This window comes from Moschus berezovskii, chromosome 20, assembly GCF_049115385.1.
Source record: "Moschus berezovskii isolate FMDL1 chromosome 20, NW_MosBer_1.0, whole genome shotgun sequence".
Lineage (NCBI taxonomy): Eukaryota > Metazoa > Chordata > Mammalia > Artiodactyla > Moschidae > Moschus > Moschus berezovskii.
In genome coordinates, this window is record NC_142479.1 from 26,532,965 (window position 1) to 26,547,061 (window position 14,097).

General features: G+C 36.7%; 1 protein-coding gene across 1 annotated transcript in view; it reads right to left on the reverse strand.

Annotated features, from left to right (window-relative positions):
- TAF15 (TATA-box binding protein associated factor 15) overlaps positions 1–14,097 on the reverse strand; it is a 31,476-nt gene that overhangs the window by 13,392 nt on the left and 3,987 nt on the right. Inside the window, exons 2-7 of the mRNA XM_055400847.2 lie at positions 8,486–8,525; positions 6,889–6,940; positions 6,722–6,806; positions 6,537–6,639; positions 4,550–4,743; positions 3,306–3,426 (exon numbers count right to left, since the gene is read on the reverse strand). Coding sequence (XP_055256822.2) covers positions 3,306–3,426; positions 4,550–4,743; positions 6,537–6,639; positions 6,722–6,806; positions 6,889–6,940; positions 8,486–8,525 — 595 coding nt within the window. The remainder of the gene's footprint in view (positions 1–3,305; positions 3,427–4,549; positions 4,744–6,536; positions 6,640–6,721; positions 6,807–6,888; positions 6,941–8,485; positions 8,526–14,097) is intronic.

The window sequence follows — 14,097 nt, forward strand, 5'->3', positions numbered from 1 at the left end:
AAAGGGCCATGGTCACTATTTGGTAGCCTGCTGCCCATCTGATCCACTGTAGCTTTCTGAATCCCAGCAAAACCATTACATCTGAGAAGTATGCCCAGCAAACTGATAGGATGCACTGAAAACTGCAATGCCTGCAGCTGGCACTGGTCAACAGAAAAGGCCCGACCACACATCACACAACCAACGCTTCAAAAGTTGAATGAATTAGGCAACAAAGTTTTGCCTTATCTGCCACATTCTCCTGACCTCCTGCCAATCAATTACCACTTCTTCAAGCATCTCAACAACTTTTTGCAGGGAAAATTGCTTCCATAACCAGTAGAAGGCAGAAAATGCTTTCCAAGCCTTCACTGAATTCGGAAGCATGTATTTTTATGCTACAGTAATAAACAAACTTATATGTTGTTGCCAAAAATGGTTGATTGTAATGGCTTCTACTTTGATTAATAAAGATGTGTTCAAACCTAGTTATAATGATTTAAAATTCAGTTCAAAACCGCAATTACATTTGCACCAACCTAATAGAGGACAATTAGAAATTCAATCTTTTTTGCTCCAAGTGCTTTTCCAAAGAAAATCATTGTTTCCTAGTCTTCACCTGTTTCTCTTTGTAACTGCAAAGTTCACAGATCTCTTTGGTCCGAATTCTTCCTGCAGTCAAGCAACAACCTGAGTCTAAGAATGTCCCATCCTTTACCACCCACCCCACCTTCACCAGAAAACTGTGCCCCTTCTTTAATTATAAACCCAACTAATGTCAGATATTCTTCAAACAGCCCTGAAAGGGTATTTTCAACTTGTTATTTTTAAATAAGATGATTACAAACACAAATGGGAATGTTAATGAAGACTAACAAAAGATGTTTGGGTATTTTGGTACTTAAATGTAAAACCAAGTACAGGAAAGCAAGCCCTGAAACTGGGCCCTTTTTTTTTTTTTCAATACTTTACTCCTGTAAGTAAGCTAAAAAATCACATCCTGAACAAGATATTGTGACACATGAAAACTACATGAACTTCACATTTCAGTACCCATAAATTAAGTTTTATTGGAACAAAACCATGTTTATTCATTTACATAATGTACTGCTCTGGTGCTACAGAGCAGAGCTGAGCAACTGCAACAGAAAACACGTGGCCTGCAAATCCTAAATTACTTATTATGTGGCCATTCACACAAAGTTTGCCAACCCAATATAGAAAGTAAACATAATCAACTACATAAATTTCTTAAAAAGGTCTTTTATGTACATTCCATTTACTAGTGGGGTGGGAATGGGGCAGAGGGGAGGGAGGGAGTGTATGTGTATATATAGACAGCAACTGGGCAAAGCCCCTCCCCACCCCCAAATTCTACCCTGACCTGAACCAGACATTTTGACCTAATATATACTGGGCTTGTATATAAGATTTTGTTTGAAGAGCTTCTAAGGTTAAATAAAAGTTTTGAAAATAAAAAATTTAGCTCATGATTCAATACCTGGGCCAAAAATTATACTGAAATATGTTGCCAAAGAGTTATCAACTTTTGGCTTAAAACACCTGGGTTGGTTAAGATACGGATCTTCCCTCCTTTATCAGGAAAGGTCCTTCAACTCTTTGACTCTAAGATAAGTCATCTACCAAAGTTGAAAACATATTTTTAAAGACTTCCCTACTCTCCTTCTAAAAAGTGGGATTCTACTATTCTCAGACAGACACAATTTAACAGGTAATCTATACATATAATTATAACTGCCTTATGAAGAAAATTAAACTTATGATATACTGTGAAACATATAGCATCCCAAGGCAGCCAATTATCTAAAACAGGGGTTCCCAACCCCCAGGATCTAATGCATGATGATCTTAAGTGGAGCTGATATAATAATAATAAAGTGCACAATAAATGTAAAACACTTGAATCATCCCAAAAGCATCCCCCTCCAATCCCAGTCCGTTGAAAAATTGTCTTCCACAAAACCAGTCCCTGGTGCCAAAAAGGTTGGGGACCACTGATCTAAAACATATTACCTGGAAAAGCATGTAACCTGTTAATTATCCTGTCTGAGATGCTGTTTGAGGGGTGAAAGCTATGGATAGAGAAAGCACTGTATCACTGTACACTGTTCATTTGAATCCACATGATGGTACAGTATCCTCTTTGATAATGAAGAGGCATACAACATAGTTGCTTTACCTTAATACATTGACTTTGGCTATTAATCAAAACTCTTAATGTTTAAGTCTTATAAATGTTTTTCAAATATGTTTAGACTTTGAATTTGTTAGATCAAAGCACTGTACACTAAACAGAAAAAGTCAGTGAGATAGAATTCCTGGCTCAATTGAAAAATTAACAGTGCTATATGTAACTGATTTTCTCAGGTTACCTCAGGGAACAGACACTCAGTCCCTAAGAAGCAAGAGTACTGATGTATTATTGTCAGTTAACATGCTGCTGACAATTTTAATTCTCAAAGAACACAAATTATCCTTTAAGCCTGTATATTTTATACATGAAATTTGCAATGTACAAATTTCATCTGAAGACAGTAAGTGCCAACTATTTTCTCATTCCTGCTTTTAGAGCAAAAGTGCTAAATTTACAGATATACTTGAAAGTAATTTTAAAACCAGCTTTCATAACATGCCATAAGTAAATACCAAAACCTGGTAACACTAACAATAAAAAAAAGGAAAGCTGAATTAAAAAAAAGGAAAGCTGAATTAAAAAGTCATTCCTTTTTCACAGCTTAGTCTAGACAAAATACACAATGGTATGTGACACTGTACTAATTATTTCAGTAATTATTTACTTAAAAATAGGAACAAAAAATAGTTCAGTTACATACAATCTTTCTCTCCTCTGCCAACCTCAACTTTATACTCTATTGCTTTCTAATATTTTCCCATCCCAAGGGGATTCAAGATTAAAGAACAGCCTCTCTACCTTCCAATCTAGAATTCTAAACTTACCTTTTATTTTCTACAGATTCAAACACTTGGATTTCCCAGAGTCATCTTTTAAATGAGTTTAGAGTCTATAGCTCTGGCATGAAAAACATAGTTGAGTGGTTTAACCACATTGTAGTAGGGGACTTTTCTCCACTAGTTTTAATACCACAAAAACTGCTAAGAAAACCTATTTTGAGGTAATTTATGTGACATCTTAACACTGAAAATAAAATTTGAATTTCTGTCCTCTTGTCTAGAACATAATCTCTTTTTTAGGCATCTTAACGAAATCAGATAATGGAATCAAACCGGCTAAATCATAAAAAAAAAAGAAAAAGAAATGTAGGCATCTGTACCTAAAAACTTACCTGGATCCTGTCATAGGACCTCTTCCATCCTTGTCATATCCCCCACGCCCTCTACCTCCTCCCTGTGACCCGCCATATCCTCTATTATCTTCTCCATACCTACTCACATCACGACGGTCATCTACAGAAAAGAAAATTCATACAAACACACATGAGTAACTTGAAATTTCGGACAAAGGCTTTCCACAACACAGTCCTAAATGGCTCTTTAAATCACCTGTGACCTTCAGAAAATGGCACCTGTGCACAAAACTCGAATGCAAGTCACCATAATACAATCTGGAATTAAATGCATGAGAATTATACCTGTTTCGAATTCCATTCTACCAAAGTCAGACAGCAAAATGGTGACATACCTATCACCTTTTGATGTGATGGCAACATGAAATAGTTTAAGTACATTAGGTACAGAACCCTAGTTAATTAAAAGGACACCCTAATCTTAAAAGCTCCTTTTTTTCATGTCCAAAGTATCTGAATGTAAATAAAACACAGATAAGGAATAACCAGATTTTCAAACTGAGAAATATTAGTGAATATATTCACTGAATAAGGTATTTAGTGAATGAACTTTCTCTTTTCCTCAGTTGCTAAGCCATTCATTCAACTAGTCAACAAATATTTATTAAGCAGATACAAAATGAGAAGGCAGGACTTCTGCCCTTAAAGCATTCATTTTTATGGCTAGTCAGATTCTTAACATACCACAATAAAGATAAAGTGGTATGATGTTAAAGAAGGTTAATATAGGATCATTCTTTTCTCAAATCACATACAGCACCACCACCAAAAAAAGAACTGGTAGCGTGAACTTCCCTGCTGTGGTACAGTGGTTAAGGTTCCATGCTTCCACTGCAGGGGGCAAGGGTTCAATCCCTGGTTAGGAACCTAAGATTCCACATGCCTCATGGTGCAGCCAAAAAATACAAAATCTTCAAATTAAAAAAAAAAGGCAGGAGCAGCATTGTCAATTGATCACTTTACTGAGAAAACAAAGGAAATTTTTAAATAAGCCAGCAAAAAAAAAAAAAAAAATTACATGACCATTTGGAGTCTCCAAGAAGTTCAGAAGTATCAATCTAAGAAACTAACTTTGATGGATATGAGAGAGAACATATGTTCAAGGTCACTCCAAATTTTTACAGTTGAAATCTGTAATTTGTATTGGGTCTTTCAAAACAAAGATCAACATACAAACAATTCCCTGAAGGTTTAAAAAAAAAAAAAAGGTCAGCATATCTTACCTTGTGTGTGGTGGCTGTAATTTTCCCTTTGTGAATGGTAGGACTGCTGGTTTTGATTATAGGAATCATGCTGCTGATCATAATTTGACTGCTCATCATAAGAGCCTTGATGTTGATCATAGCCTGACTGCTGGTCATATGAATCTTGTTGACCATAGTCTGACTGGTCATATGAAGGTGCTCTTCCACCTTGGCTAAAATAGAGATAAACAACTTAAGTGACCTTACGGGACTGTTTACTGTAGTTAAGCTGACTGAGTGACTGCTGTAAGACCTCAACCACATTTACTACTCCTTTCTGGTGAAAATCATCCAGTTTTTGTATCTAGAGAATCTTATCACCAATGGAATGACTTTCAAACAATTTTACTTTCACTTAAGAGGTGTCGCATTATGAGAAAAAGCACACACCTTTGAAAACTATAGAAAACCAAGAAAATCGTATTCAATACTATTTTGGGGACTATTTTTTTTATCTTTAAAACCTTATCATTAGTATACTCTTCTAAGCATCTCCGATAGTGCAAAATATTGCTAGTAGAAAATAGCAATAAATCATTCAGATTTTTAGTCTGCTGAGTAGGAAGAAGGAACTTGCTTTGTGATGCCACTTTTTAACTGAAAAGAAGCCTAACTATCAAAGAAGACTGCTTTATTATCTCTGGCAATTAAAAAAAAAATTCTAAGCAGGTTCAGCAATATGGTTACTAATTACTTGCTCTCAGGATAGGAGTGTTGAAAGAAATACTTCATTGGATTTGAGTTCTAATATTTTGAGTTACAAAAAAAAAAAAGAGAGGGTGGGAACAAAAATGGCTTCCCATCTTAATAGTCACATCTTATTCTGCATCAAAGGATCAAAACATCTAATAAAGATCAGTATGGTCCCCAACTCCCTGTCCAAAGCACGTCAACAATGGTCAGAATCCTAAAATTTCCTTGAGAATGACTTAAACCAAATCTAACATTTCTCTTTGGTCCACCCTTAGATGTCTCATTTCCAAACATGTATCCTTATAAAAAGATTCTCCTTAAATGTAAAACTAGCCAACAGGACTTGAAGAACCTTCTAATGTAACATGCTTTCTGGATAGTATTCCCTATGCTTGTATTCCATTTCTACTTTTCAAAGCACTCTCCTATCTATTAAGACTGATAAATGTGATCTCATATATCTTTCCCTAATTTTTTCCCCCAATGCTTTTAACTGAATTTCACTTAGAATGATTTCTTTCCTTCAGAGACAAAAAAATACTAGTGACTTCAATTTCTGTCTCACTTTTTAGCTGTGTAACTTGCAAGGCTATACAATCTTAACAACTTCTCTTTAGACTTTTAATAATTACTGACACTATCTCATACTGGTAATTAAAACAGAATCAATTACATTACGGAACGCAAAAGCATTTCACAAACTGTAAAGCACAGTAAAAAAAAAGTTGCTATTATTAAAATTAATATCAAGGACAGACCCCTCAAATCCAAAAATCATTAAAAAAAAAAAAAGACCTGTAAAACTGCTAATATTCACCTACCTATATTAACAATTAAAACATTTTTTAAGGTATCTGAAATATGGGATAGTTTTTGGCACTTTTTCTTTAATATTTTTGTCCCTGAAAAGGTAAGACACTAAAATGGTTAAAAAAATAAAATGGAAATAAAAAGTAAATATTGGTAAGTCTTTATAGGCAGTTTTTTTATTTCATCTCAAGTATAAAGCAGAGGTCCAAATTTTACTTTTTAACATTTAAATTATGTGCATTCATTTAGAGCTGAACTAATTTTATAAGTAACACATGAAAAGAACAAAATTTCAACTGATAATTTCCACATTCTTTGTAACACAAAACTATGAAATTCATACTTCATCAACACTTCTCTGAAAAAAGTGTTTAAAGCAAGGACTTTTTAGTGAAAACTGTTTAATACCCAAAGTGTTCTTTTCACTTTCCAACACAACCTAAGTACTTTACTATTTCCTTACCCTCCTGATGATTCCATATTTTGCTGTCCCTGGTTATTATAAGATTGCTGGCTGTATGAGCTCTGCTTTTGATTATCATAACCACCGTAGGACTGTGAATAACCTAAAGATTGAATGGATACACATTTAGGAAAGGTTCTGATTTTTTAACTTCTAAAACAGTAAATTTAACATATCAGTCCAACCTGATTGGTTTTGTCCATAACCGGAGTAGCCGCTATAGTTCTGTCCGTATGAAGTGTCAGTAGTTTGTCCATAGCCAGGATAGCTCTGAAATTTAGATAAATACAAGTTTCATCGCATATTTAAGATTAAAACTATTTATAAAGAACTCAATTTATATTTAACCTACTTGTGATGCTTGTCCATAACCTTGGCTGCCTTGATTTCCATAGGAAGAATAACTGTAAAAGAAAGACGTACTACTTGAAAGGTACGTGCTAGAATTTAAAAGCTTAAAGAACTCTATCCTTATTTTCAACTTTCTCTCAAATACAAGCTTCTTTCCTGAAAAATGGTCAATCTGCCTACCCCTTAGAGTCTAAACTGAAAGGTGATAACTATAAAGACTGTCAAAGACATAAATGAAGTCATTCTGAGACCTCTTGAATGTCAATCACCAGAAGTTTTGCTTTGACAATCTCCCACAAAAAAAACTTCACCACACCTAAGACCCAACACTGCCCAAGATAAAAATGAAAATAAGCTTACTGTGAAAAAAAAAAAAAACTTTACCACTAGAGCTAGAAAATCCCAAGAGAATTATGCTTGGAAGGGTGGGAGGCTAGGGATAGAAAGGAATGACTACATGGTAGCAAGACCCATAATAAACATGTGAAGCAGAAAAAAAAAAAAGCCTCTAAGTCAGAGCTTCAGTCAATTTAACTGTGCTTTGACAGATTAATTTCTTCCTACCATTTACCTTAACTTGCCTTTAAGATCCTAGAAAAGGCACAGTGTGGCACTAAATGTCCAATTTTTAGTGCCTCAGGAATAGAGATACGTGTATCTTCAGAGCACCGTCACAGAGTAAAAGCATATTGTATCCCCAGTGTTACAGCACAGCCTGGCATATAGTTTTTGACTGAATGAATACATGTAGCTTCCTCAGATTTGAACTTTCTTTAATGTTATTGTATATAAGCTTTAACAAGTCAGAAATAAACTTTCTGAATATATGCCAAAGAAAAATAAAACACTTGACAAATAAATTATTTGTTTAGAGCTATCAAGTACTAAAAGAATTCCTTAACTTTATAAAATATATTTCACTGAATAAACATTTGCCAGTTGCCTACTACGAGGGTCTATCCTATGAGAATAAAAAAGTCAAATCAGTTTTGTTTTCATTAAGCTTAAAACTCGATGACAGAAAATATCTGAGATGCTCTCCTGAAAATCTCACACTGGGCTGCAAAACATTTATAGTACAAGTTGAAGGCTGTATTTCTGTTAAGCAAGAGAATCCTACTACATGTGAATGTATTCACATAAAAACAGACTTTTTATTGTAAGCATGGCAAGCCTTTTAAAAACACTAAACATTTCTATCATAGCGCTTCAAGAAAATCCACTCAAAAAACAACACGTTAGCATATTATATACAATCCAAAAACTGCTTTTTCTAAGAAGCTTAGTTCAACCGCTTAAATCCTTTAAATAATGATTTCTGCTGAAAACTTTCTTAAAGAAAACAATCTTTACAATACCTGTGATATTTGTTTTTATCTCTAGGGGGCATCTGTATTTACTAATTCAAACAGCCTCTTAAAAAAAAGAAAACTATTTTACAGCACAATGTACCTAGGCCAACTCTTTCCCCTCGACAAGCTAATATTTAACGCTTTAAGACGTCAAGATACCAAATCTCAAGAGGGACATCTGACTAAATACATCTTTTTTCTCAGTCTACTCATTCATGGTATTATTGAAATGTGCATATACTTTACCTTTGCTGCTCACCCCCAGACTGACCGTAACTTCCAGAATCTAAAACACATAAAAAGAATGTTTAATCTTATTTAAAAGTAGGCTTCTCTCAAAGGCTGACTTTAGCTCTTACAGATCAAATGTCATAAGAAAATATTATAAAAAGTAACTACAGAAGGAAAACTAGAAGCTAAAAATACAGTGCAAGGAAAAATCTGTCAACAGTATTGGCGATTTACAGTAATCTCTCTGAAAACAACTACTCTACAAATATGTCCTGATGTCACAAAAATCAAGTAAATATATGAGAAACAATCAGTGAAAAACCCATCCTTTTAACAAAAACTCAAAATATATTATCTTTATATACAAAAAGACATCTGTTAAAACTCATCAGGATAAAAAAAGGAAAATACACACTCTAAGAATATACACCACTCCCTTGGATTAGACTGGATTGGATTGCTCTGGCTGTCAGCAACAAAAAGATCTCTGAAGACTTGGTAAACAGCTAAGTCAGCTCTTTAACCCCAACTTTATCAAAGCTTTCAGGTTTTGGGGCAATAAGTATATATCCTTTGGGATTCTCCTCAGATTCAAATGAATGACCTAACTTTATTAGTGATGAGTAAGAGAAGAATTGGGGATTCCCATGTGGCACAGTGGTCAAAAATCCGCCTGCCAATGCAAGAGTTGCAAGTTTGACCCCTGGGTCTGGAAGATCCCCTGGAGAATGCAATGGCAACCCACTCCAGTACTCTTCCCTGGGAAATCCTATGGACAAGGAGCCTGGCGGGCTACAGTCCACAGCATCATCACAGGAGTCAGATACGACTTAGCTACCAGAAAAGAGAAGAACTGGGCTTCCCTGGTAGCTAACCGAGGTGGAAAAAAATTGTGCATCACTGCCCATAATACTCAGGTGGCGCTAGTGGTAAAGAACCTGCCTGCCAACGCAAGAGACATTAAGAGACATGTGTTCGATCCCTGGCTTGGGAAGAGCCCCTAGAGGAGGCATGGCAACCCACTCCAGTATTCTTGCCTGGAGAATTCGATGGATAGAGGAGCCTCATGGGCTGCAGTCTACAGGGTTGTAAAGAGTTGAACATGACTGAAGTGACTTAGCACACACAAGCCTGTAATAATAAAATGACTAGATTCGTAGCTAACAATCAAATAAGAAATATATGAAAAGAATATAGAATCTACCTGGATCATAAAAAGATTAGATGCATCTCAAAGACTAGATGTATCTAAAAGATTAGATGCTTCTATCAAATGGCAAAGGAAATTAGTTTCAACCAATTCAGAAACCAAAAAGGATTACAGTGGAAGGAGGGAGTGTACAAGTGAAACAAATATACAAACACTGGGGATATAAAAATTTAGGTTAAATTATATGCCAAGGCACTGATGTGGGTTCTCCCAGCAACAGAGTAGAGTACAATCTTATTATACTTTGGCTCAGGCAAGAATTATAGAAGTACACAGCGCACATGTTATACGTATTATACATGTTGTAGCAAGGAGAGATAAGAAAGCCTTCCTCAGTGATCAATGCAAAGAAATAGAGGAAAACAACAGAATAGGAAAAACAAGAGACCTCTTCAAGAAAATTAGAGAGTCCAAGGGAACATTTCATGCAAAGATGGGCTCGATAAAGGACAGAAATGGTATGGACCTAACAGAAGCAGAAGATATTAAGAAGAGGTGGCAGGAATACACAGAAGAACTGTACAAAAAAGATCTTAACGACCAAGATAGTCACGATAATGTGATCACTGACCTAGAGCCAGACATCTTGGAATGTGAAGTCAAGTGGGCCTTAGAAAGCATCACTACTAACAAAGCTAGTGGAGGTGATGGAATTCCAGTTGAGCTATTTCAAGTCTTGAAAGATGATGCTGTGAAAGTGCTGCACTCAATTTGCCAGCAGATTTGGAAAACTCAGCAGTGGCCACAGGACTGGAAGAGGTCAGTCTTCATTCCAATCCCAAAGAAAGGCAATGCCAAAGAATGCTCAAACTACCGCACAATTGCACTCATCTCACACGCTAGTAAAGTCATGCTCAAAATTCTCCAAGCCAGGCTTCAGCAGTATGTAAACCGTGAACTCCCAGATGTTCAAGCAGGTTTTAGAAAAGGCAGAGGAACCAGAGATCAAATTGCCAACATCCGCTGGATCATGGAGAAAGCAAGAGAGTTTCAGAAAAACATCTATTTCTGCTTCATTGACTATGCCAAAGCTTTTGACTGTGTGGATCACAATAAACTGTGGAAAATTCTGAAAGAGATGGGAATACCAGACCACCTGACCTGCCTCTTGAGAAACCTGTATGCAGGTCAGGAAGCAACAGTCAGAACTGGACATGGAACAACAGACTGGTTCCAAATAGGAAAAGGTGTACGTCAAGGTTGTATACTGTCACCTTGCTTATTTAACTTATATGCAGAGTACATCATGAGGAACGCTGGGCTGGAAGAAGCACAAGCTGGAATCAAGATTGCTGGGAGAAATATCAATAACCTCAGATATGCAGATGACACCACCCTTATGGCAGAAAGTGAAGAGGAACTCAAAAGCCTCTTGATGAAAGTGAAAGAGGAGAGTGAAAAGGTTGGCTTGAAGCTCAACATTCAGAAAACAAAGATCATGGTATCTGGTCCCATCACTTCATGGGAAATAGATGGAAAAACAGTGGAAACAGTGTCAGACTTTGTTTTTTTGGGCTCCAAAATCACTGCAGATGCTGATTGCAGCCATGAAATTAAAAGACGCTTGCTCCTTGGAAGGAAAGTTATGACCAACCTTGATAGTATATTAAAAAGCAGAGACATTACTTTGCCAACCAAGGTCCGTCTAGTCAAGGCAATGGTTTTTCCCGTGGTCATGTATGGATGTGAGAGTTGGACTGTGAAGAAAGCTGATCGCCGAAGAATCGATGCTTTTGAACTGTGGTGTTGGAGAAGACTCTTGAGAGTCCCTTATACTGCAAGGAGATCCAACCAGTCCATTCTAAAGGAGATCAATCCTGGATGTTCATTGGAGGGACTGATGCTAAAGCTGAAACTGCAATACTTTGGCCACCTCATGCGACGAGTTGACTCACTGGAAAAGACTCTGATGCTGGGAAAGGTTGGGGGCGGGAGGAGAAGGGGACGACGGAGAATGAGATGGCTGGATGGCATCACCGACTCTGTGGACATGAGTTTGAGTGAACTCCGGGAGTTGGTGATGGACAGGGAGGCCTGGCGTGCTGTGATTCATGGGGTCGCGGAGAGTCGGACACGACTGAGCGACTGAACTGAAGTATTAGACTCAACACAGTCACTTCTGCTCTGGGAAAGTGTAAATACAACTTCTTTAGCTGGCTGACTTTAAAACTCTAGAACATAGAAATAAGCATATCGACCAACAAGTCTCAGTTCAGTTCAGTCGCTCAGTCGTGTCTGACTCTTTGCGACCCCATGAATCACAGCACACCCTCCCTGTCCATCACCAACTCCCAGAGTTCACTCAAACTCCTGTCCATCGAGTCGGTGATGCCATTCAGCCATCTCATTCTCTGTCGTCCCCTTCTCCTCCTGCCCCCAATCCCTCCCAGCATCAGAGTCTTTTCCAGTGAGTCAACTCTTCACATGAGGTGGCCAAAGTATTGGAGTTTCAGCTTCAACATCAGTCCTTCCAATGAACACCCAGGATTGATCTCCTTTAGAATGGACTGGTTGGATCTCCTTACAGTCCAAGGAACTCTCAAGAGTCTTCTCTAACACCACAGTTCAAAAGCATCAATTCTTCGGCAATCAGCTTTCTTCACAGTCCAACTCTCACTTCCATACATGACCACTGGAAAAACGATAGCCTTGACTAGAAGGACCTTGGTTGGCAAAGTAATGTCTCTGCTTTTTAATATGCTATCTAGGTCGGTCATAACTTTTCTTCCAAGGATTAAGCATTTTTTAATTTCATTGCTGCAATCAGCATCCGCAGTGATTTTGGAGTCTAAAAAAATAAAACCTGACACTGCTTCCCCATCTATTTCCCATGAAGTGATGGGACCAGATGACATGATCTTAGTTTTCTGAATGTTGAGCTTTAAGCCAACTTTTTCACTCTCTTTCACTTTCATCAACAAGTCTAGCCCTTAGTATACTTGACTGAGAAGTATAGATGTTTTACATTCAGAGAAATCTATCAGTTTATAAACTGTATGACAAAAAATAAATTCTAAGGCATTTCAAACAACTGCTCATTATTAAGTACTTGGCACTTGAGCCTTCTATCTGGGCCCATGAATTATTCATAAGTGCTTTTACTTCTAAGTGTACAGGGTTTTGATACTCTTTGTGATTCTAATTATATTCCATTGCAACCAGAAAAGGTATTTTCTCTATTCTAGGTATCTGTCAGGATTTTGCTTTTCCCCTTGGTAAATACTTTCACTTTCATAAATGCTCCCTATGTGCTTGAAAAGAACTGCATTTTCTAAATGTTCAAAGAATTCTGTCTGTGAGATGCTTGTTAATTCTATCATTCCTATTCCTGTTTCGTCAACCTGATCTATTAATTACACAGAGAGGTATGTTTAAACTTAAAATTCCCTGTCTGACTGTATTTGTCAATTTCTTCTAACAGTGTTTTTTTTTGCTTCTTCATTTTGAGGCTATACTGTCAGGCACATAAAAGTACATATTTACACGTTCCTGGTGAATTTCCTTTTAACATTACATGACGATTATCATTAAAAATGTCCAAACTTTCTTTTGACTGGTAACTAAGCAATCTTCCTTTTGGTTAATGTTTGCCTGATCAGTCTTTTTCTATCTCTATATTTCTTAACATTTCTTCTTCTGATGCTTTAGAGATCTTCCCCGGTGGCTCAGATGGTAAAGAATCTGCCTGCAATGCAGAAGCTCGTGGTTCGATTCCTGGGTCAGAAAGATCCCCTGGAGAAGGGAATGCTTACCCACTCCAGTATTCTTGCCTGCATAACCCCATGGACAAAGGAGCCTGGCCGGCTACAGTCCGCAGGGTTGAGTCAGACATCACTGAGTGACTAACATTTTCATTTTTTGTATCATTTTTGAAAGCATATATCTAGATCAATTTTTCCCAATGTGGAAAAATCTCTCAATTGATGTTTTCATATTTTCACTATTGTTACTTTTTATTTATTCCTACTAGCCTATACTGGACTCCCTACTTACCAGGGTCTTTTTTTCCCCCAACTCCTTAGCTTCCTTCTACTGGATTTTCCTCTTTTCCCCCTTTACTGTTTTAGATGCTCAAATTCTGTTCTTGTAATAAGTTACCATTCATTAATTTAGAGATTATGTTCAATTTTTAACATACATTTTTGACAAAGTTCAAAATGATCTTCAACCTCCACTAGAATATAAGAATTTTAAAGCTATAATGCCAATTACAGCCTTCATCTATTATTGTGCGTCCACGTTTTCTTCTTTATCATTTGCTTCCACTGTAAAAACTCTAAATGTAATCATTTTAATCTTCAAGATTCCATACAGTCAATATTTTTATCTACAGCATTTACTTCCTCTGCATTTTTTTGCATCCTACTCCTCCCTTCTGGATTTCTTTTCATGAATTCCTTCAGTAAAGGCCTGAAAG